The 22,021-nt window shown below is 46.2% G+C and overlaps 1 protein-coding gene across 2 annotated transcripts in view; it reads right to left on the reverse strand.

The window, feature by feature from the left end:
• The window catches only part of EIF2AK4 (eukaryotic translation initiation factor 2 alpha kinase 4), a 134,521-nt gene that overhangs the window by 34,096 nt on the left and 78,404 nt on the right, over positions 1-22,021 (reverse strand). For both annotated transcript variants that reach the window (XM_063947196.1, XM_063947197.1), the window contains 6 exons: positions 19,998-20,073; positions 17,642-17,760; positions 16,450-16,499; positions 8,586-8,754; positions 5,138-5,254; positions 761-826 (listed from right to left, as the gene is read on the reverse strand). In XM_063947196.1, coding sequence (XP_063803266.1) covers positions 761-826; positions 5,138-5,254; positions 8,586-8,754; positions 16,450-16,499; positions 17,642-17,760; positions 19,998-20,073 — 597 coding nt within the window. The remainder of the gene's footprint in view (positions 1-760; positions 827-5,137; positions 5,255-8,585; positions 8,755-16,449; positions 16,500-17,641; positions 17,761-19,997; positions 20,074-22,021) is intronic.

A 22,021-nucleotide genomic window follows, 5' to 3' on the forward strand; every position in this document is an offset into this window, starting at 1 on the left:
GCCATTGATAAAGGGAAACATTGCATTGCATCATATTATGGCGTTGCACATTATACTAAATCGGTTCCGCATACATTTCTGTGTTATCACAGTACGGACCAATATAATAAGCTACACTAATTGTTCGGTGCCTGACCTGGTCTTCACCGAGCGTACCCCCCCAAGGTTATCCCTGTGGATACCTATGAACCCTGAAGAAGAAAATAAGCTACACTATATTGTATAATATGACAGCACATTATACAATTATATTTTATCCCAACACACAGAATAACAGCCCTCACTTGAGCCCAAATATAGGAGTGGCGTCTAATGCCATATGAACAGCTTACATCAAAGGTTCTCAAACGCGGTACTCAAGGCACTCCCAACGGTCCAGGTTTTAAGATTATCCATGCTTGGCCACAAGTGACTTAATTCGTACCCCAGTGAATTTGATGTAATCATCTGAGCTGAGCTATGGATATACTTAAAACCTGGACCGCTGGGGTGCCCTGAGGACCGCGTTTGAGAACCTCCGGCTTACAGTGAGGACACCTTGCAGCCGGAACACGGCCAACAGGTAAAGAATGTAAATGGGCCTGGATCACAAGACCAAACTGAAAGGGTGAGTAAATCTTTCTGGGTGGAGAAACCCTTGACATCAGGCATAACGCGCTGATACGGAGGGATGAAAGGCGTCTGATGTCTGGAAATGGTTAAATTCTGCGGTATGTAACAATGACGAGAATGTCTGCCCTTAGTGTTCAGATGTACTTACATTGTTCTCCGAGAGGGAGAGGTTACAAAATTTGGCTTCCACTTCTCTTTTGGTAAGTTTTTCAATCTAAAAACAAAAACACATGCAATGTTACATATAGGGGTTGTCCACCCTCTCATGATTTTTACAATCTGCACCGTCCTGTGGTTTTTACATTTCTCATTCCAGCTTCATTCTGTGCTTTTCACTCTCGCATTTGGATCACTAGAAGGTTTATCTGTTTTGGCATAGAATATGACAGAGCTCTGCAGTGGTTCCAATTGTACTCTATGGGGTAAATTTACTAAAGTGCGAGTTTTCAGGAGTGTAGGTGTTGCCAATGGCAACCAATCAGATTCTAGCTATTATCTTCTAGAAGGTGCTAGATAAATAGATAAATGCCATGGGCAACTTCTCCACTCTTTTCACAGCATCATACATCTCTTCCATGGCGACCCATTTTGTACGAGCAAAGCAGAGAGCAACCCTGGAAACAAAATTGGTTTTATCAAGTGGTATAGTTTCCAGAGAAATGTATATACACATACAACGCTGCAGCTTTTCTTCATGTAACCATTTTTACAGAAGGATAAGATATATAGAAAGCGTTTGTAACCAGGTTCCATAAAATAAGTGAATAAGGAAGACTATTACCGATGTGCCTTATACACTCAGGTGCTGCCTACATGTTCTGCCCATACGATAAATAAGTTGCCACTACTAGAACCATAACGGAAGAAAACACGTTTGCCAGCAGCACACGTGGTCAAGGGCAAGAGAAGAAACCATCGCTGATACCGATAACTGTCCCGAATTTATCCCTCACGACCCCTTAACTTTGTAGAATATACACAGGCAGTGGTGGATTAAAGGGAGGGTGGGGGCACGTGCCTCCCCTGTCATTTAGGAGATTTTTTTTTGTATTATTATATGATTTCATTACTACTTATGTAACTGCTGCTGGCTGTCAGTCAACCTGTCAGTCCTCCGGCGGCGGTGCAGCTGGTGAATTGTAGCAGGGCCTACAGCCGGCTGCTATATCAGGGACAGCTTGAGGGCTGTTCAAGCAAAGGGGCAGCATGAAGGTGCTACCCAATGGAGAGCGCAATGTGGCTGCCAGCCATGAGAGATAACTGCTGTCCCACTGCCTCTCCGTCACCTACTGTTTCCCCCTGTCACCCACTGCCACTGCTTCTACCATGCGTCACTATCTCCCCATCACCCTCTCTCTCGTCACCCTCTACCTCTCCAAAGCATCAACCTTTCCCTATCACTCTCCTGTCACTCTCTGCCAGTGGCGGACCCAGCAGGGAGGATGAGGGCTCCCGTAACACACTGACCCAGCCTAACCCACTTGTTGTTCCTGCAGGCAACAGAGCCAGAGGTCGGGGGAGCTGCATGCGACCTGGCCGTGTAGGCCACATTCAGGCAGTGCAGCTGTGACGGCATCATGTGGGACCACACAGTGTGCCCCTGCTACCAGCGGCAGCGCAACACTGTTCTTGAAGGCTTCAGCCACAGATGAGCTGCCGCCGCCATGTCCGACTACCCCGGAGCACAGACCAGGATCGGCATGGATGCTGACTCCATACAAAGGGGCCCAACAGGTGAGGGGCGTGGAGACAACAGGAGGTGAGAGGCTGGTGATGAGAGAGGTCAGTGTGCTGCGCTGGGGAGAGCCAGGGCAGGAAATACAGGGGACTCGTCATGGCAGATGGAGGAGGGGGGGGGGGGGGGGGGGGCTAGGTGGACGGGAGTATTTTATTGTGTATGTACTGTATGGTGCATCACTAGTGTCTGTATGTGCATGGAATGTTACTAGGGGGGTTGTATGTGCTGTGTATCACTAGTGTTTGTGTGTGTTAGTAGTGTATGTATGTATGGTGTATAACTAGTGTCTGTAGGTTCATGGGTTCATGGAGTGTTACTAGGGGTTGTGTGTGCTGTGTTTCACTGTGTGTGTGCTAGTAGTGTATGTATGGTGTATCACGTGTGTGTGTGTGTGTGTGTGTGTGTGTGTGTGTGTGTGTGTGTGTGTGTGTGTGTTACTAGTGTATGTATGGTGTATCACTAGTGTGTGTGTGTGTTACTAATGTATGTATGTATGGTGTATCACGTGTGTGTGTGTGTGTGTGTGTGTGTGTGTGTGTGTGTGTGTGTGTGTGTGTGTTACTAATGTATGTATGTATGGTGTATCACTAGTGTCTGTGTGTTAGGGCATGTATGGTGTATCACTAGTGTGCACTAGTAGTGTATGTATGGTGTATCACTAGTGTATGTGTGTTACTAGTGTGTGTGTGTGTGTGTGTGTGTGTATGGTGTATCACTAGTGTCTGTAGGTGTTACTAGTGTGTGTATGGTGTATCACTAGTGTGTGTTACAAGTGTATGTATGGTGTATCACTAGTGCCTGTGTGTGTTACTAGTGTATGGTGTATCACTAGTGTGTTACTAGTGTATGTATGGTGTATCACTAGTGTGTGTGTGTGTGTGTGTGTGTGTGTGTGTGTGTGTGTGTGTGTGTGTGTGTGTGTGTGTTACTAGTGTGTATATGGTGTATCACTAGTGTCTGTCTGTGTGTTAGTAGTGTATGTATGGTGTATCACTAGTGTGTGTGTGCTAGTAGTGTGTGTATGGTGTATCACTAGTGTGTGTGTGTGTGTGTGTGTGTGTGTGTGTGTGTGTGTGTGTGTGTGTGTTAGTAGTGCATGTATGGCGTATCACTAGTGTGTGTTACAAGTGTATGTATGGTGTATCACTAGTGCCTGTGTGTGTGCTAGTAGTGTGTGTATGGTGTTTCACTAGTGTGTGTATGGTGTATTACTAGTGTGTGTGTGTTACTAGTGTATGGTGTATCACTAGTGTGTTACTAGTGTATGTATGGTGTATCACTAGTGTGTGTGTGTGTGTGTGTGTGTGTGTGTGTGTGTGTGTGTTACTAGTGTGTATATGGTGTATCACTAGTGTCTGTCTGTGTGTTAGTAGTGCATGTATGGTGTATCACTAGTGTGTGTTACTAGTGTATGTATGGTGTATCACTAGTGTGTGTGCTAGTAGTGTGTGTATGGTGTATCACTAGTGTCTGTTACTAGTGTGTGTGTAAGGTGTATCACTAGTGTCTGTGTCTGTGTGTTAGTAGTGCATGTATGGTGTATCAATAGTGTGTGTTACTAGTGTATGTATGGTGTATCACTAGTGTGTGTGTGCGCTAGTAGTGTGTGTATGGTGTATCACTAGTGTCTGTGTTACTAGTGTGTGTAAGGTGTATCACTAGTGTCTGTGTGTGTGCTAGTAGTGTATGTATCGTGTATCACTAGTGTCTGTGTGTGTGTGTGTGTGTGTGTGTGTGTGTGTGTGTGTGTGTGTGTTACTAGTGTGTGTATGGTGTATCACTAGTGTCTGTGTGTTGCTACTGTATCACTAGTGTGTGTTTGTGTGTTACTAGTGTATGTGTGGTGTATCACTAGTGTCTGTGTGTTAGTAGTGCATGTATGGTGTATCACGTGTGTGTGTGTGTGTGTGTGTGTGTGTGTGTGTGTTAGTAGTGCATGTATGGTGTATCACTAGTGTGTGTGTGTGTGTGTGTGTGTGTGTGTGTGCTAGTAGTGTATGTATGGTGTATCACTAGTGCCTGTGTGTGTGCTAGTAGTGTGTGTATGTTACTAGTGTATGGTGTATCACTAGTGTGTTACTAGTGTATGTATGGTGTATCACTAGTGTGTGTGTGTGTGTGTGTGTGTGTGTGTGTGTGTGTTACTAGTGTATGTATGGTGTATCACTAGTGCATGTATGTTGTATCACTAGTGTGTGTTAGTAGTGTATGTATGGTGTATCACTAGGGCCTATCGGACTGGACTGGAAGGGGGAGGAGTCCAGATTAATTTTAAAACCGCCCCTCCCCCTATAGGAGAAGTCTACATCTGCCCCTGCCCTCTGCCTCTCCAAGGCATTACCCTCTTCCTGTCATACAGATACGGCACTCCCTTTGAGACCACGCCTCTTGTTGTGAAGCCACGCCCACTTTTCCAGGAGCGCGTGCAGTCATGGTGCTCAACCTGTCATTTTATTCTGGATCCGCCACTGTATACAGGTATAGATTAGTATCCACCAACTGAAAAAATAAAACTACAAAACACACACCAGTGCTGCAGAAGCTTTAGACACATGCAGTGATTCAGGGGGACATTTTAGCAAAGTTTGAAGCTAGATAAATACAGTGATCTCGGGTGGAGAGAGATAAAATACCAACCAATCATCTCCTCATTTTACTGCGCGTTTTAAAAATGACAGAAGCTGATTGTTTGGCACTTTAGTCTCCTTTGATACATTTCCCCTTAGACCGGCTGGGAGCAGTGTTTCATGGGTAAACCCATATTGTCATCCAATGAGAAAGGCTTACCATAGCATCATAGAGAATATTGTACACCTGAATGAGTTTATCCTCTGGCACGCCACAATGAAGTAGAATGGCTTTCAATAAAGATGTGTGGTTTAAATAAATACTGTAATTTCTTTCCTGGTAAAAGAAACATGAACGGTTAGAATTCGCACATAGAGCAACAAGAGCTGCAGTGTCATATTACAGCGGCGCACGGCCCCCTTACACACCGCGGATGCAGCTGCACCCATAGTCATGAGAATGCAGCCAATCAGCTGCCTGGACACCTGTGTGTCTTCTACCACACTGTAGGTGGAATGTTAGGTTTAACCAGAAAGTGGCCACTCCCACCGTGCAACCGATGCACAGTATCTGCTACTTTCCCATTTACTGATGAATGCAAAACTTTCAAGGGATACGGTCGTTAGGTCGACAAGTGTTTTTCACATTTATTTTTTTGAATTTTTGGACTTTTTCATACTTTAAGATCCACGTGGAGTACAATTGGGAACGGTAACCTGTGCCGAGTGCAGCGGTAGCCGAGCCATGTGAGGGGACACGGTGTGCTAATTGGGGTCCCCCGTCACTTTACGAAGAATACGACACTAAAAAAGGTCCAAAAACCCATGTCGACCTTTTGATCTGTCGACCTAGTGTCCCTGTTGACCTAATCTCATGTCGACCTTCAGTGGTCGACCTAATGACTGTTGACCTAAGTTGAGTCGACCCAACAACCCATACCCACTTTCAATACCAGATTTTGTTATCTCAGGCAATTCTGAGGAAGACCAATTTGTGTGTGTGTGTGTGTGTGTGTGTGTGTGTGTGTGTGTGTGTGTGTGTGTGTGTGTGTATATATATATATATATATATATATATATACACACACACATATATATTATATATATATATATATATATATATATATACACACACACACACACACACACACACACACACACACACATATATACACGCACACAGTTAACATAGCGCCCGCCGATGTAGCCGATTCGCCCTCTGTGGGTCCACGGCACCCATAGCAGGGGAACAAAACCTGTAGCAAGGGGCTTCGTTGTGCCGCCCCCCTGCCGGCATTCTAGCACACGGGCTGCCAATGTCGGCATACTGAGATTCAGCATCCCGGCCTACAATATGACCTATATGCTATGTTAGGCAAACACCCACTAGGATGGCACCTGAGTAAGTATTTCCAGGTATACCGGCATGCCGGGGCCACAAATTGCTATATATTATTAATGTCACCGCCTCTGAGACCGTCTAATATGGGAGTGAGCAATCAGAAAGTGGTTGTCCTTAGACAGTGATAACGCTTTCAGATCGGAATGCCGGGTCGCACCAGAGATTTGGAAACGGGTCTTTCACGGGTGGCATTGGACACATTCACACTGGCTTCCCAACAAGGCAATATGCCAAGTCGTGTTGCTATCACAAGTGGGGAGAGGAGGCGGCGCTGACAACATCGGAGGCGGCACCTGGAGATCAGATCATCTCCAAACGCCACCTTCTCTATAGTGGGAACGGGTCTTGGGTCGCATCAATCCAGGTAACCCTTTCACACCGCATCTCACCAGGTAATAACCCGTGTTAACCCCTTTTTTTAACCCGGGTTGAAATCGGACCTTTACCCCTTTCACACTGCACCTCCACCCGGCAATATACCGGGTAAATACCAGGTTAATTGTGCGATGTGAAAGGGGCATTATATAGAGTCCTGCATAACAACCATTGTAATGACACTAAGCTATGGTGCACTCAGTAATGTGCAGGTAAGAACAGTGATCCTGTGACAGATTCGTATTGAATGACAATTCCTGTGGAGTGAGCAAATTCACGTGTGTGGACTGTGAGCATAAGGATCTACTACATTTATCCTCAGGGGCCGTTACCATTACATTCTACAGAACTATATGCAGTCATAAAATCAAAGTACACATAAAACGCATTGCACCGTAGTCACCATCTACTGGGACAGTCTCACTGACGTCAATGAGAGACCAGCAGCAACTGAACCAACCCCTAAGAGGATTCATTCTTTATGAATTGTAATCAATTTTAATAGAACATACAGTCTAGAAACAGAATATATTATTATAGGAGAGCCTTGAAGATCATCACTAATGGAATTTTTAAAAGCAATAGATATCTACGGTTATTAATTAAGACCTGCACCCAGCCCTTAATTGGAAATAATCTTTAATCTAAAAAAAAAAAAAGGAAAATAAAATCCACACAGTACGCATTTAGATACCACTCATGTCTAAGATTTATTCATTTCACTGCACTAGATCAGTATACAGCTACAGGCCTTAAAACGGGAGGCAATCAATTTGCCGGCTGTCGGGATCCCGGCGGTCAAGATACCGACACCGGAATGCCGACAGCCGGAATGGAACCTGTGGCAACACACGGGCTGCAAGGGGCTTCGTTGCGCTCGCCCCCCACCGCTGGCATTCTGCTGTCGGGATCCCACGGTCGGTATGCTGACCGCCGAGATCCCCAGCGCCGGTAACACTTACCCCACCCCTTGAAGCCTATCCTCATTACTGAAATCATATTGTAAGGAAGTGCAGACTAAGTGGTCTCATGTGTCACCATGCAATAACATGAGCTTAGATATCATTTAAGCTCACGGTATAACATGATGACACAAGCCATTGTGGCAGTGTTTCACCGGTGGTTAGAGGAGATTTCCGCAAGTACACTTAATACAGGTACACCACCGATTATCCGCCATCTGATGGTCCGGCACCTCTTTTAATCCGGACACATCAGGTGCCGGAGGAAGTTAGGTTGTGGGTGGGAGGCGTTTAGATAGGCTGCACGAGGTCTCAGATTAGCAACGGGAGGCATAGATAGGCTGTAAGTGGGGGAGTCTGGCTGCAGCGAGGAGATAGGCTGCGCGTGAGGAATTGGGTTGCGGGGCCGGAGTTAGGCTGTAGGAGACACACTGGATAGAATTAGGCTGCAGAGGGGAGTCAGGATGCTGCCGACACCACTGTCACTGATACCACCGATAATCCGGCACAATGCTGGAACCGCGGGTGCCGGATTATCGGTGGTGTTCCTGTATTACATTTGAAATTATCTTTTAATGTAGGTGATTTTTCTAAATCTTCTGTGTGCTGCAATTAAAGGATGTAAAACATTTTTTTTTATGTTTTTAGATCACGTGAGGTCGTTTCTTAAATTTGAAATATGTTTGAAATGTAAAACTGGGCACAAAGACTGGTCCTGCTGCGCAGCCCGGTCGCCACGGGATCCGATCACCATGCCAGTCATGGCACACATATTGGTAGCCGCGCTGGTCAAGGCTCTGCCGCTAGCTGCTTGGGATAGAACATTCTGCCCCTATTTTCAGATAACGCGCTCACTTCAGAGTTCTCCACACGGCAATACTGGGACAAGTAACCGTCAATCATTTCTCAGAAGTCAGTGACCAAAGTACCTGTAGAGCCGGGAATTCCTGGATAATCTCATATATAGTGTAGATGGTCTCTGCAATCGGCAAGTAGCTGCACCCAGAGGAGGTAATCACATCAAACGCACATTCCATGAGTTCCTTAGGGTGACACCGATTCAGCTTCCGAGGCCTAAATACTCGCTCAATGCAGTATCTGTTAAATAAATAAGATACTCCGAATCAAAATGTTCTAGGTGAGATGTACAGGTGGGAAGCGGATAAAAATAGGATTTTGGTACTTACCAGGTAAATCCTTTTCTTTGAATCCATAGGGGGCACTGGAGTACTCTTGGGATATGGACGGCTTCCACAGGAAGTAGGCACTGAATAAATTAATTTTGAAACTACACCTCCCCTCCATATTCCTGAGTACCTCAGTGTTTTTTACTGAGCCGAACAGGAGCGATAGAGAGGTTGACCATGTAGAATTACATATAACATAACGGACAACAATAAAGTTGACACAACATTACTGACAACTAAACAGTTGACACCATAACTTGTTAATCTAAACCAGTCGGTGAAAATGTGTTACCATAAGATCTACTGAACCTACCCCAAACCAGGTAAACTGCTCTGGGTGGGCGTCCAGTGCCCCCTATGGATTCAAAGAAAAGGATTTACCTGGTAAGTACCAAAATCCTATTTTCTTTTTCATCCACTAGGGGTCACTGGAGTACTCTTGGGACATACCAAAGTTTCCCCCGTGGGCGGGAGAGCTGTTTGGCACCTGTAACACTAGGCGGCCAAAGCTAGATGCTGATGCCGCCAACGTATCAAACTTGTAGAGGCGCACAAACGTGTGCACCGAAGACCATGTAGCCGCCCGGCAAAGCTGTGTCGTAGAAGCTCCACGACTCGCTGCCCATGATGTTCCCACAGCCCGTGTGGAATGAGCTGTTACGGATGTAGGCGGCTGTAACCTAGCATGAAGGTAAGCCTGACGTATGGTCAGTTTAATCCAACTGGATAAGGTCTGCCTAGAAGCTGGCCAACTCATCTTGGCAGCATCATAGAGAGCAAACAACGTATCCGTCTTACGAACGGTCGACGTTCGGGATACATAAATGCGTAATGCGCGTACCACATTCAACCTACCAGAGTCTCCTGTAACACAGGAACTACTATTGGTTGATTGATGTGAAAAGATGACACTACCTTTGGTAGAAAAGCGGAATTCGTCCGGAGTTCCGCTCTGTCATCATGAAACACTAAATACGGTGGCTTGCACGACAAAGCACCCAAATCTGAAACACGCCTTGCTGACGCTAAGGCTAAAAGAAAAATTGTTTTCCCAATTGAGAAATTTAATATCCACTTGTTGTAAGGGTTCATAATAAAAAGACTGTAAGAAATCTAAAAACCAGATTCAAGTCTTATGGCGCAGTAGGTGGAGTGAATGGAGGCTGAACTCTGAGGACACCCTGCATAAAAGGTGTGAACCGATGGCAATAGGGCCAATCTACTATGAAAATAAATGGACAACGCCGATATCTGCACTTTAAGTGTGGATAAACTCAGACCTCCATCTAACCCCATCTGTAGAAATAACAAAAGACGGGATAACTTAAAAGATGATGTCGGAAACTTCCGAGCTTCACACCAACCTACATAGGCACGCCAAATTCTGTAATAATGAGCTGCCGTAACCGGCTTCCTAGCTCGTAACATGGTTGGTATAACCGATTCTGGAATGCCCTCTCTTCTTAAGAGGGCTGTCTCAACAGCCACCCCGTCAAACGCGGCCGCGCTAAATCGGGGTAAAGGAACGGACCCTGCTGTAACAGGTCAGAACGTAGTGAGAGCGGCCAAAGACCGACTGCGAGTAGACCGCGGAGATCCGAGAACCAAGCTCTCCGAGGCCAAAGAAGCGCCACTAGTATAACTGTGACGGACTCTCCTTTGATCTGTTTTAGCCACAGAGGGAGCAGTGGAAACGGTGGAAACAGATACACGAGACTGTATGGCCACGTGATTGTGAGAGCATCCACCGCCACTGCCTTTGGATCTCTCGTTCTGGACACGACCTGGGGCGTTTGATGATTGTGGCGAGATGCCATCAGGTCCACCTGCGGGTAACTCCATTTCTGGACCAGCATGTGAAATACTTCTGGATTTAATGCCCATTCTCCTGGATGAAAATTCAGACGGCTGAGATAATCCGCCTCCCAGTTGTCCACTCCCGGAATGACTACTGCCGACAATATCATTTGGTGATACTCGGCCCAATAGAGGATTCAAGCTACTTCCCGCATTGCCATACGGCTTTTCGTTCCTTCTTGTTTGTTGATGTATGCGACCGCCGTCGCATTGTCTGACTGCACCTGAACAGCCTGAGCCTGCAGCCTGTGCACTGCTTGTCGTAGCGCACTGTAAATTGCCCGGAGTTCCAGGACATTTATAGACAGCAATCTTTCGTGAACCGCCCAGAGACCCTGAAGCTGATAATTTTGAACTACAGCTCCCCAACCTCTGAGACTCGCGTCCGCCGTGAGAATTATCCAATTCCAGGCACCGAACCGTTTCTCTGCGGTTAGATTCTGTACTTTGAGCCACCAGAGTAGAGACACTCTGGCCCTTGAAGACAACCTCACCCTGCGGTAAATCTGCAGATGCGAGCCCGACCACTGTGCGAGCACATCCAATTGAAAAGGACGTGAGTGAAGTCCTCCGAACTGAAGCGATTCGAAAGCCGCCACTATTGTGTCTAATAGGCGAATGCACAAATGAACCGAGACTGTGCGTGGCTTGAGCACTAATTGTACCAGATGACGAATGACCTGTACTTTCTGTTCGGGTAGGTAAATTCTTTGATTTACCGTATCGAGAATCATGCCTAGGAATTAAAGTCGTTGAGACGGAATCATTCAGGAATTTGCGTAGACAATGGTAGGAAATCAGATTTCCCCCCCCACTTGGTCTGCGATCTATCTCGTTTGGAATCCGACTCCGCCTGTTAGGAACGTAGCCAAAGTGGACGTTATGCGCCACTAGTGAAGCTGAAAACGCAAGAACCAACTGCCAACGTCCAAAGAAGCTGTAGGTAGCAAGAAGTGTAAGGTGGTCTTTATTTAGGGCAAACCTGAACTGGAGTGCCCTGCCCCTACAGCCTTGTTACCTCAAAACCCTTAGCAAAGCAGGGCGAAGCAACAGCCCTACTGCTGTGTAGGGTACACTCCGATAGGTAGTAAAACACCCAATAATTGTAATTGTCTCTCATTGGAAATCGTTCAGCCTTCGCTGAGAACCTGACGTACTGGCCTGGTGCTATGAGGGCTGGCGGTAAATCGACCGCAATAATCTAACTGAAACAGTAAAAAATATTTTTTATATTTTTTTTTTCCCCTCAGGCAGTACATGCCCCCGCATTCCCCAAAAAGAGGACCGGTAAGGGTCTGTCTGTGCAGTTTTTACGCAGAGTACTAACCACTATACGATCACGACAACTTAAACGAGCAAGGTAGGAGACGAACCTACAATCTTGTTATCTGTAGACAGATGCGTTATACATTGCGCCACTGGCCCAGATTCGTATTTGTCCGACACACTGTGTGACCGACTTTGCAGCGAAGCTGCTTGTTTGACTATGCATTAGACTTAGTGATCATGTACTCCAACCAGTAAGTACACCACGGAAGTAACGTGTGTATTAACCTGCATTACCGTGCATGTGGTTACCAGCAATAGTGAATCTTCCTGTAGAGTCATGCTGTACAAAAACAATTAATAAATTAAACTCCTAACAACACCCCGCTCCTCCAGATGCTAAGTGTTGTAGAGCAGCAACCTCCGGGAAAGAACCAGGAAGTAACGTTAAAAGAAAATGGTGTCCTACCATGTTTTTATTTTTTTTAACACCTGTTAAACCAGGATCTGAACCAGTGTCCATGCAATCACAATGTTCACTTGGGCGGGAAAGCCTAACCACTTCGCTACAGAGCCACCTGTAAAAACAATAAGCAAAGCTGCTGCAGATGAGGCCTGAACTCACCATGTTTGCCGTGCTCAACAGATACTGTTTAATAAGCACTGTGTGCTGACCAATTAGTCTTGCTTACTGCAAAATAGATTTTTAATGTCAGCATATTATATATATATATATATATATATATATATATATATCTCTCTATCTACACATACATACAACAATGTATATTCACACATACTCAGACCTTAATAAATATATATTCCATATATGCATACATACACATATATATTATATACCCATACACAAATATCCAGATATATCCTGATACAGAGGTATAATACATTTTTTAGAAGTCTGAAACTAAATGTGACCTCACACAGGCTTAAAACCTGAGATGACTGCTGCTTAACCACAGCTTAGTTAATGGGCCCTATCTAGTGGCCGGCGCCGGGAGCGCGCTCTTGGGAGCAGCCTCTGGAGAGCTATCCTGACTGTTAAACCTATGGTAGGTTTATATTGATAGTGTAAGCCCCAACTGAGCTATTTTTAACAGTTTGAACTAGCATGTATTAGTATGCAATCTAGTTGGATCACCAGTTTCCCCCAGATGGCAAAACACTATGCAACATTGCTTAGCTTCCAAGCTCAGATGAGTTTGGGCGTATCCAGAGTGGTGTGGCTGTAGATTAAAAATACCTACAGCACCTTGTACTCCCAGGTGGCTAATCAGGCCCAACACTGCTTAGCTTCCAAAATCAGATGAGATTGGGCGTATCCAGTGTGGTGTGGCCAAGTGAATTAAGCCAAAGCTGCTGCAGGTGAGACCTGAACTCATAATGCTTTGCAGTGCTCCACAGATACTGTTTTATAAGCACCATGTGCTGACCAATTGATATAACATATCTTACTTTACAACAGTGAACAAAGCCAGTATTTGGCTGCCACAGCCATGATTCAGATTTGCAGTCTTTAGGATCATTATAAACAGTTTATGAAATAAATAATTAGTAAGTGTATACCCATGTTTTAGACATGGCAGGGAAACTGCTTATTAGTAATTGCTGGTGTCTTACTAATGCAGACAGACAATACAAAAAAACAAAAAAACAAAGACAGACAACTTGCACGACTCAGTAAATAGCACTAAGGTGTCTCTATAAATATATATCTGGCCAAGTGCAGTGCACGCCAGCAATAAGCCTGATCCCAAATTCCCCTTCACACCCCTGCGCCTTCAATGGAGGAGAGATGTACACAGGAAATTCTGGAAATACAACAGGAAAACAACAGGAAGCATGGTTAATATGTCCCCATGCTCACAGTATAACACAAAGTGCCGACTTATAATTATGTAGGCAGATTTAATAAACATCTTATGTTGCACTCAAACCTGCACATGTAACTTGTATCCTGTTTTAACAAAGACTTTATAGCCTATTGTAATACATATGCAGCGCTGCTGTATTCCCTTTATCAATAAGAGTTGAATCATGATCTTTTATCCAGTGACCCTGACATTTCTGTGTGCAGGGAACATCACTGTGGCAGCAAAGTTACTCATGGAGCGGCCTATGCATAAAACCACGTGGCTGACGCAGCTCAGAGCGGCGGGGGACCACACACACACACAGTATCCCACACAGTGGGGCGGCAGCGTGAGCTGACAGCCCCGTTCAACATACCTGGACCCTGTGGTGAGGGCTATGACAGGGCTTCTCTGTAAGTTCCGTCCAGCCTTTACTGCAGGTTTTAGTCCTGCACGTGGTAGTGAGGGAGCTCTTTTTAGAGAGGTCCGACACCCACAGCTGCTAAAGCAGCCTTCACTATCCCGGACCCACGCCTATTGGAAGGGGGGAAGGGATGTGGTAAATCGTTGAAAAAAGAAAAAACTTAGAAAAAATTCCAATGAAATGTGGACCTCTGTGGCAGCAAAGCCACTAGCCTACTAACTGTGTCGAGCACAGAAAAAACACTGAGGTACTCAGGGATATGGAGGGGAGGTGTAGTTTCAAAATTAATTTATTCAGTGCCTACTTCCTGTGGAAGCCGTCCATATCCCAAGAGTACTCCAGTGACCCCTAGTGGATGAAAAAGAAATACCGCCGGTCACAATGCAGACGCCGGAATCCCGACTAGCGGTGAAATGCCGCCACAGGAATACCAGCGGCACAGGCTATTCACCCTCTGTGGCTGTCCACGACACCCATAGAGGGAGAATATAACCTGTGGAGAGCACAGCGCTCACCCCGCTGTCAGCATACTGGTGGCCGGGATGCCGCTGACGGCCGGTATCCCGCCCGCCAATAATTCATACTGAACCCGTACAGATGTGTCCTTATACAACTTTGCTGCAGTCATGCCAAACAGACCCTTTTGGCACGGTACGTCCTGCAAGACTCTGCCAGCTGTAGGCGTCTTTTTTGGCAAAATGGTCATAGGGGGATATCCTATTAGCCCCGGTAAAACAGCAGGTGCGAAAAATGTATGTTTTTCACGTTTCTACCTGATGTTTCACCGGTTTTTTTTTTTGTTTTGTTTTTTTACAGGCTATCCAGATTGATCGCCTGTAAAAAAAAAAAAATGCCTTTTTCTCCCGAAAACACACAGGATCAGTGAAAGCTGTGTGTTTTTGGAAGAAACAGCCCCGTTATCGCACGGAAACGAGGCCGTTTCTGGGGATTTGGTTTCGCCTGCCTGCTACGGTGTCCCCGTTCCCCTGCTGATGACGCGGATGCTGCGTGGATGGTTGGGGGAAGCCACCGGGTAACTGCTGCTGGGGATCTGTGTGCGGCGCGAGGCGTGAGTCAGGCAGCAAGTGTGTGAGAGCGGGCGAGTGGGGCTCGCACCGTGTCTGTGTGTCTCGCGGGTAGACGGCGGCGGCACGCTGCACCGGGAGCCGTCAGGAGCCAGGACCAAGTGCAGCATCAGGTGGCCCCGGATAAGCCACTGCTCATGCTGTCTTATCGGGAGGTAATAGGATAGCCCCCGGCGGGACAATTAGCCTCGTTAAATTACCAGGGCTAATTGGATATACCCCTTAGTCGTGACGAGATGGTAAAAAAGCCGCCTAATGCTAGCAGAGGAATCTCCCGTTGCATGGTGTATTGAGGCAGGATATACGATGACATATCTGTATGTATGCATGCATAAAACATATTAGAAGGAACATTTGAAACGGTCACCGAAACACAATGGAGGCACAAATGTTTCACCTGATCCAATATTGGAGAATGCGGCCTGTCATCCACTAGGAACCAAAGGACAAAAATTCCTCGTGACTGAGTAGTCTGAAGCCTCAGGAATAATTAAATGTCAGTATCCAGATCGTGTAGGTGACAGATGCAATTTAAAAAAAAAATCTTTTAACAGACTAAAATATATGGTTTCAATATTGGCTAAAAATTAGTGCAAAAAACACACTTACTTTTTATCAGCGTAAAAAATTTATCACTAAAACATGCATTTGTTTTAAATATATTTTACCCATTTTCTCTGTATACGCGAGAAATCAGCCCTTAATCTTTTGCTGTAATAGTAACCCCATTTTTACCCGACATAGTATTCAATTAGTGCAGTATTTTCGACCAGTTGAAAAAAACTGCACTTTTCGGACGTTTTTAGGTCGAACTTACATTCGACCTATTCAATGCCGTGCCGTTTTTTCGACTGGTCAAAAAAATACGGCACTGTTGAAAATCACGTGTATCTGCGAATTTGCCGCCAATACAAGTGTTTTGACGAATTTGCGGGCGTTTTCGCCTATACCGATACGACATAAAAAAGTGAAACGGCATGGGCGAAAATGCCCACAATTGAATACACTGTCGAATTAGCGCCGTTTTTTTAGACCAGTCGAACAAATGGCACTTAATTTAATACCCCCCCAGTCTCTAAACAAATAAATAAATAAAACTGTATTACCTTTTTAAATTGGTTACATTATTTCTTGCGACAAATCGTGCAAAAGGTATCTACAAAAGATAGCAAAGGTGAAAGTTAACTCAAGTTATACATATAAATCCTAGGTGTGATTATTCAGCAATAAGTCTCCTGTCTAGAGGACACTGTCTGATGGATATGCTCTCCTGTAGTTTACATAGCCTGCCTTCATTTCTGACTTGTACAGCCTTCTTCTAAAATACGAGGAGTGTGCAAGAAGTTTCCGGATGTGCAGTGCATAGGGAGAGTAGACAGAATCTGTCTGGTTGTGAACTGTAATATCTGCAGTTCTTGTGAAATGTCAAGGCAAAGAACACCAAAATGGTCTGCAATGAGCTCAACAGAGGCCACTGGAGAGCCATGACCTTCTTTGACCACCAGAGTGGTCTGCGAGAGCAGGAGATTATTGACCGACTGCATGCTGCTTTTGGGGATGAAGCGAATTCTTGAACCACTGTGTTTGAGAGAGATGGTCCCTTGAAGGCAAGAAGTGCTGCGGCCGATCTGTGTCCACCATCACAGAGTACAACGTTGTGGCCATGCAGGCCATAGTTGAAGTAGACGACAAGGTGACAATGGCCCAGTCAGAAAAGGAGATAAGCATCTCATTGGGATCCATCTATTTGATACTCCATGAAAATCTTGGCCTGAGCAAGGTTTGTACACGTTGGGTGCCCCATCAGCTGACTTGAGAGCCGGAGGCGGCCTGGGTAACTTGGTGCTGGCCAGGTTTGATGGCAGTCACTCATACTCTGTCTGGGAGAACATCAGTGGCAAGGAACCCTGGATCTACAGTTTCGATACCAAGACCAAACAACACTGCCCCAGTGGACCCAAGTTGGAGGTGAGCAGCCACAGAGGTTCTGACATGAGCACAGCGTGGCCATGCTGTTTTTGTCCGGTCACATATACCATACTACTCGTGCAGCAGTGCACGGTCAATGGGGACTGTTGGGTTATGCTGGCCTGGGGGATCCTGTAGCTCAAGAGATCCTAACCTTAGGGGTGTTAGTGACCCACCTGAAAGAGTTTAATCTGGGCACTATAAAACACATACACAAGTATGGATCTGTTTTCACACTTTAACAATTGAATTGACAAAAGTACATTCTTTTCACCTTGTTGAGAATACAGTTTGACTACAGCAATGCTGTACTGCTGACACACAACCTACCCGGAGATTGTACGGAAGGGTTACTAGCATGCCACTATGGTCCATAACACATGCCGATTCGCCACTCTCTGCCATCTTACTCCGAGGCATTAACAGCGGCGTATGTAACTTCACAGCTCCTAAACCAAAGCAAACGGAGGGAAAATATGGTGTCACACCGGATTTATATTTCTAATATTCACATTGACCTCCATCTGCGTCACTGTAAAATCTCTACACATACTGCACACAATCTACTTCCCAATGTGACTGACGACCCCATTTAATAATGATGCTCATTATCAGCGCCATATTTGGTTTAGTAACGCAGTGATACTAACGAATGAGCCCTTGGTATTTAACATTGCTTACCTCTCCCAGGGCTGTTGTGTCATGTGCGGCAGATAGGCATTACACTTTCGGAATGGGTTTGTTGGTCGACCATTATTGGTCGACAAGCAGTAAGTTGACACCTGGAAAAGTCGACATGGTCGGCAGGTGAAAGGTCAACATGGAAAAAAGTTGACATGAAGTTTTTTGGGGGGTTTTTGGTGTCGTTTTCTTCGTAAAGTGACAAGGAACCCCAATTACTGCACCGTGTCCCCTCGCATGGCTCACTATGCTTCGGGCAAGGTGCTTTGCTCCGCTACCGCGGCGCTCGGCAGAAGTTACTATTCCCAGTCGTACTACACGTGGATCGTAAAGCGTTAAAACATTTTTTACAAAATTGTGAAAAACGCATGTCAACCTTTTTCATGTGTTGGCATTTGACATGTTGACATAATGTTCATGTTGACCTATTTCAGGTGTCGACCTAATGCATGTCAACCAATAGTGGTGGACCTATTGAGTCTTGACCTAAGTGAGGTCGACCTAATGATCGTATCCCTACACTGTCACCGTGCGGGGAGGTAGCAATGCCTGGAAGGCTTCACTGAAGCTGGAAAGGCTGTTGCTTGGTGCCCAATGCCATATCGCACTTGCCATCTATCGATCTACGGATGGTGTAAGCGGGAGAGTGACAAACACCGATAAGCTAAGCTTACCACTGTGTTAAATACTGAAAGGAGGACATAACCTCTCTGACAAGTGCTAAAGGGCTTATGTCTCATTGTTAACTGGGGCCCTATCTCTCTTGGGTGGCCCTTTCTCTTCGTTGGGACACTATTCGCAAATCCAGCATACAGTCTGCAGTAATACATAAACCCAAACCTACATGGCCTTTTCCACACAATAGAATGTGAGGAACGGAGATGTTCTGCTAGGAGGCAAAGTAATCCTAGAAACTACTGGAGAAATACTAGATCAGGAATGTGTAGAACTGTACAGATACAAGCAATATAATAGTGTACAAGAATCCGCATCATGCCCGCCACTATTCATGCGAAGCCCATTTAACAAAGTGTGGTCATAAAAGTAGCAGCTACTAACAAAATATGGCCAATATAAGTACCTTGCATTACTGACCCATGTATTCTGTGTACAGCAGGACGGATACGCCCACACAGGGAAGATATGGAAGGTGTGAGCTGGAGACTGCTGCAGTCAGGACAGCCTGTGGCCTGTGTGACCAGCTCACGTGGGGTTGATAAAGCCAGTCAGAGCTCACTCTGCTAGGAAGCCACTGAGGGCTGTCTCTAACCCTGTAGGAGACAGGGGAGACCACCAGACTCTGGGACTGAGCTACACGTTGCTAGAAAGAGACAGGACTCGGACTTTGGGGGTCATTCTGAGTTGATCGCACGTAGCAACTTTTTGCTGCTCTTGCGATCAACTAGACGCCGCCTATGGGGGAGTGTATTTTAGCATAGTAGGGCTGCGATCGCTTGTGCAGCCCTGCTATGCTAAAAAAGTTTCCTGCAAAACAAGACCAGGGTCAGACTTACTTACCCTGTGCGACGGATCCAGCAATGAAAGTCCCGGAATTGATGTCAGACACCTGCCCTCCAAACGCCTGGACACGCCTGCATTCGCCTCACCGCGCCTGGAAAACCGTGAGTGAACGCCTCCTGCCTTTCAGTCTTCTTGCGATCGCCAATGCGATCACTTTTTCTGCCGACAGCACCGCTGTCCGGCGATGGCTGTCGCCGGGCAACGATGCGCGTTTGCAATGCGTCCGCCACGCATGCGCATTTCCGAACCGTTCACACCGCAGCGATAAACCGCTGCGTGCGAACGGGTCGGAATGACCCCCTTTGTGATGCAGACTAGCTGCCGAAATGCCGAACCCCTGGCAACGCGCATGAAACCCCTGGCAACGCGTAGGTTAAAAAAAACAACCTGCCCTGGGAGGTATGACCAATTCGAAAAACCTGCCACTGAAGGGGTTAAACAACGTACACAGACCTCTGAAAAAGTCAGGTGGTTTTGAACTTACCATGTCTTTTAAACACGCGACAGACCGTCTCGCACACATAGTGATGTATTCTAGACGACCGGGCAGAGAAACTTCCCTGAAACATACGGAAAAAAAAAAAGTTTGTGCTACTTAAAATAAGATTTTACTCACCGGTAAATCTATTTCTCGTAGTCCGTAGTGGATGCTGGGAACTCCGTAAGGACCATGGGGAATAGACGGGCTCCGCAGGAGACTGGGCACTCTAAAAGAAAGATTAGGTACTATCTGGTGTGCACTGGCTCCTCCCTCTATGCCCCTCCTCCAGACCTCAGTTAGGATACTGTGCCCGGAAGAGCTGACACAATAAGGAAGGATTTTGAATCCCGGGTAAGACTCATACCAGCCACACCAATCACACCGTATAACTTGTGATACTATACCCAGTTAACATTATGTAATATAACTGAGTCTCTCAACAGATGGCTCAACAATAACCCTTTAGTTAAGCAATAACTATATACAAGTATTGCAGACAATCCGCACTTGGGATGGGCGCCCAGCATCCACTACGGACTACGAGAAATAGATTTACCGGTGAGTAACATCTTATTTTCTCTGACGTCCTAGTGGATGCTGGGAACTCCGTAAGGACCATGGGGATTATACCAAAGCTCCCAAACGGGCGGGAGAGTGCGGATGACTCTGCAGCACCGAATGAGAGAACTCAAGGTCCTCCTCAGCCAGGGTATCAAATTTGAAGAATTTAGCAAACGTGTTTGCCCCTGACCAAGTTGCAGCTCGGCAAAGTTGTAAAGCCGAGACCCCTCGGGCAGCCGCCCAAGATGAGCCCACTTTCCTTGTGGAATGGGCTTTTACTGATTTAGGATGCGGCAATCCAGCCGCAGAATGCGCCAGCTGAATTGTGCTACAAATCCAGCGAGCAATAGTCTGCTCAGAAGCAGGAGCACCTAGTTTGTTGGGTGCCTACAGGATAAAAAGCGAGTCAGTTTTCCTGACTCCAGCCGTCCTGGAAACATAAATTTTCAAGGCCCTGACTACGTCCAGTAACTTGGAATCTTCCAAGCCCCTAGTAGCCGCAGGCACTACAATAGGTTGGTTCAAGTGAAAAGCTGATACCACCTTAGGGAGAAACTGGGGACGAGTCCTCAATTCTGCCCTATCCATATGGAAAATCAGATAAGGGCTTTTACATGACAAAGCCGCCAATTCTGACACACGCCTGGCCGAAGCCAAGGCCAATAACATGACCACTTTTTTCCACGTGGGATATTTCAGATCCACAGTTTTAAGTGGCTCAAACCAATGTGATTTCAGGAAACTCAACACCACGTTGAGATCCCAAGGTGCCATAGGAGGCACAAAAGGGGCTGAATATGTAGCACTCCCTTTACAAATGTCTGAACTTCAGACAGTGAAGCCAGTTCTTTCTGGAAGAAAATCGACAGAGCCGAAATCTGGACCTTAATGGAACCCAATTTTTAGGCCCATAGTCACTCCCGACTGTAGGAAGTGCAGAAAACGACCAAGCTGAAATTCCTCTGTAGGGGCCTTCCTGGCCTCACACCACGCAACATATTTTCGCCAAACACGGTGATAATGGTTTGCGGTTACTTCTTTCCTGGCTTTTATCAGCGTAGGAATGACTTCCTCCGGAATGCCCTTTTCCTTTAGGATCCGGAATTCAACCGCCATGCCGTCAAACGCAGCCGCGGGAAGTCTTGGAACAGACAGGGCCCCTGCTGTAACAGATCCTGTCTGAGCGGTAGAGGCCATGGGTCCTCTGATATCATTTCTTGAAGTTCTGGGTACCAAGCTCTTCTTGGCCAATCCAGAACCACGAGTATCGTTCTTACTCCTCGCCTTCTTATTATTCTCAGTACCTTTGGTATGAGAGGCAGAGGAGGGAACACATAAACCGACTGGTACACCCACGGTGTCACTAGAGCGTCCACAGCTATCGCCTGAGGGTCCCTTGACCTGGCGCAATATCTCTTTAGCCTTTTGTTTAGGCGGGACGCCATCATGTCCACCTGTGGCCTTTC

This window comes from Pseudophryne corroboree, chromosome 12 (genome assembly GCF_028390025.1).
Source record: "Pseudophryne corroboree isolate aPseCor3 chromosome 12, aPseCor3.hap2, whole genome shotgun sequence".
Lineage (NCBI taxonomy): Eukaryota > Metazoa > Chordata > Amphibia > Anura > Myobatrachidae > Pseudophryne > Pseudophryne corroboree.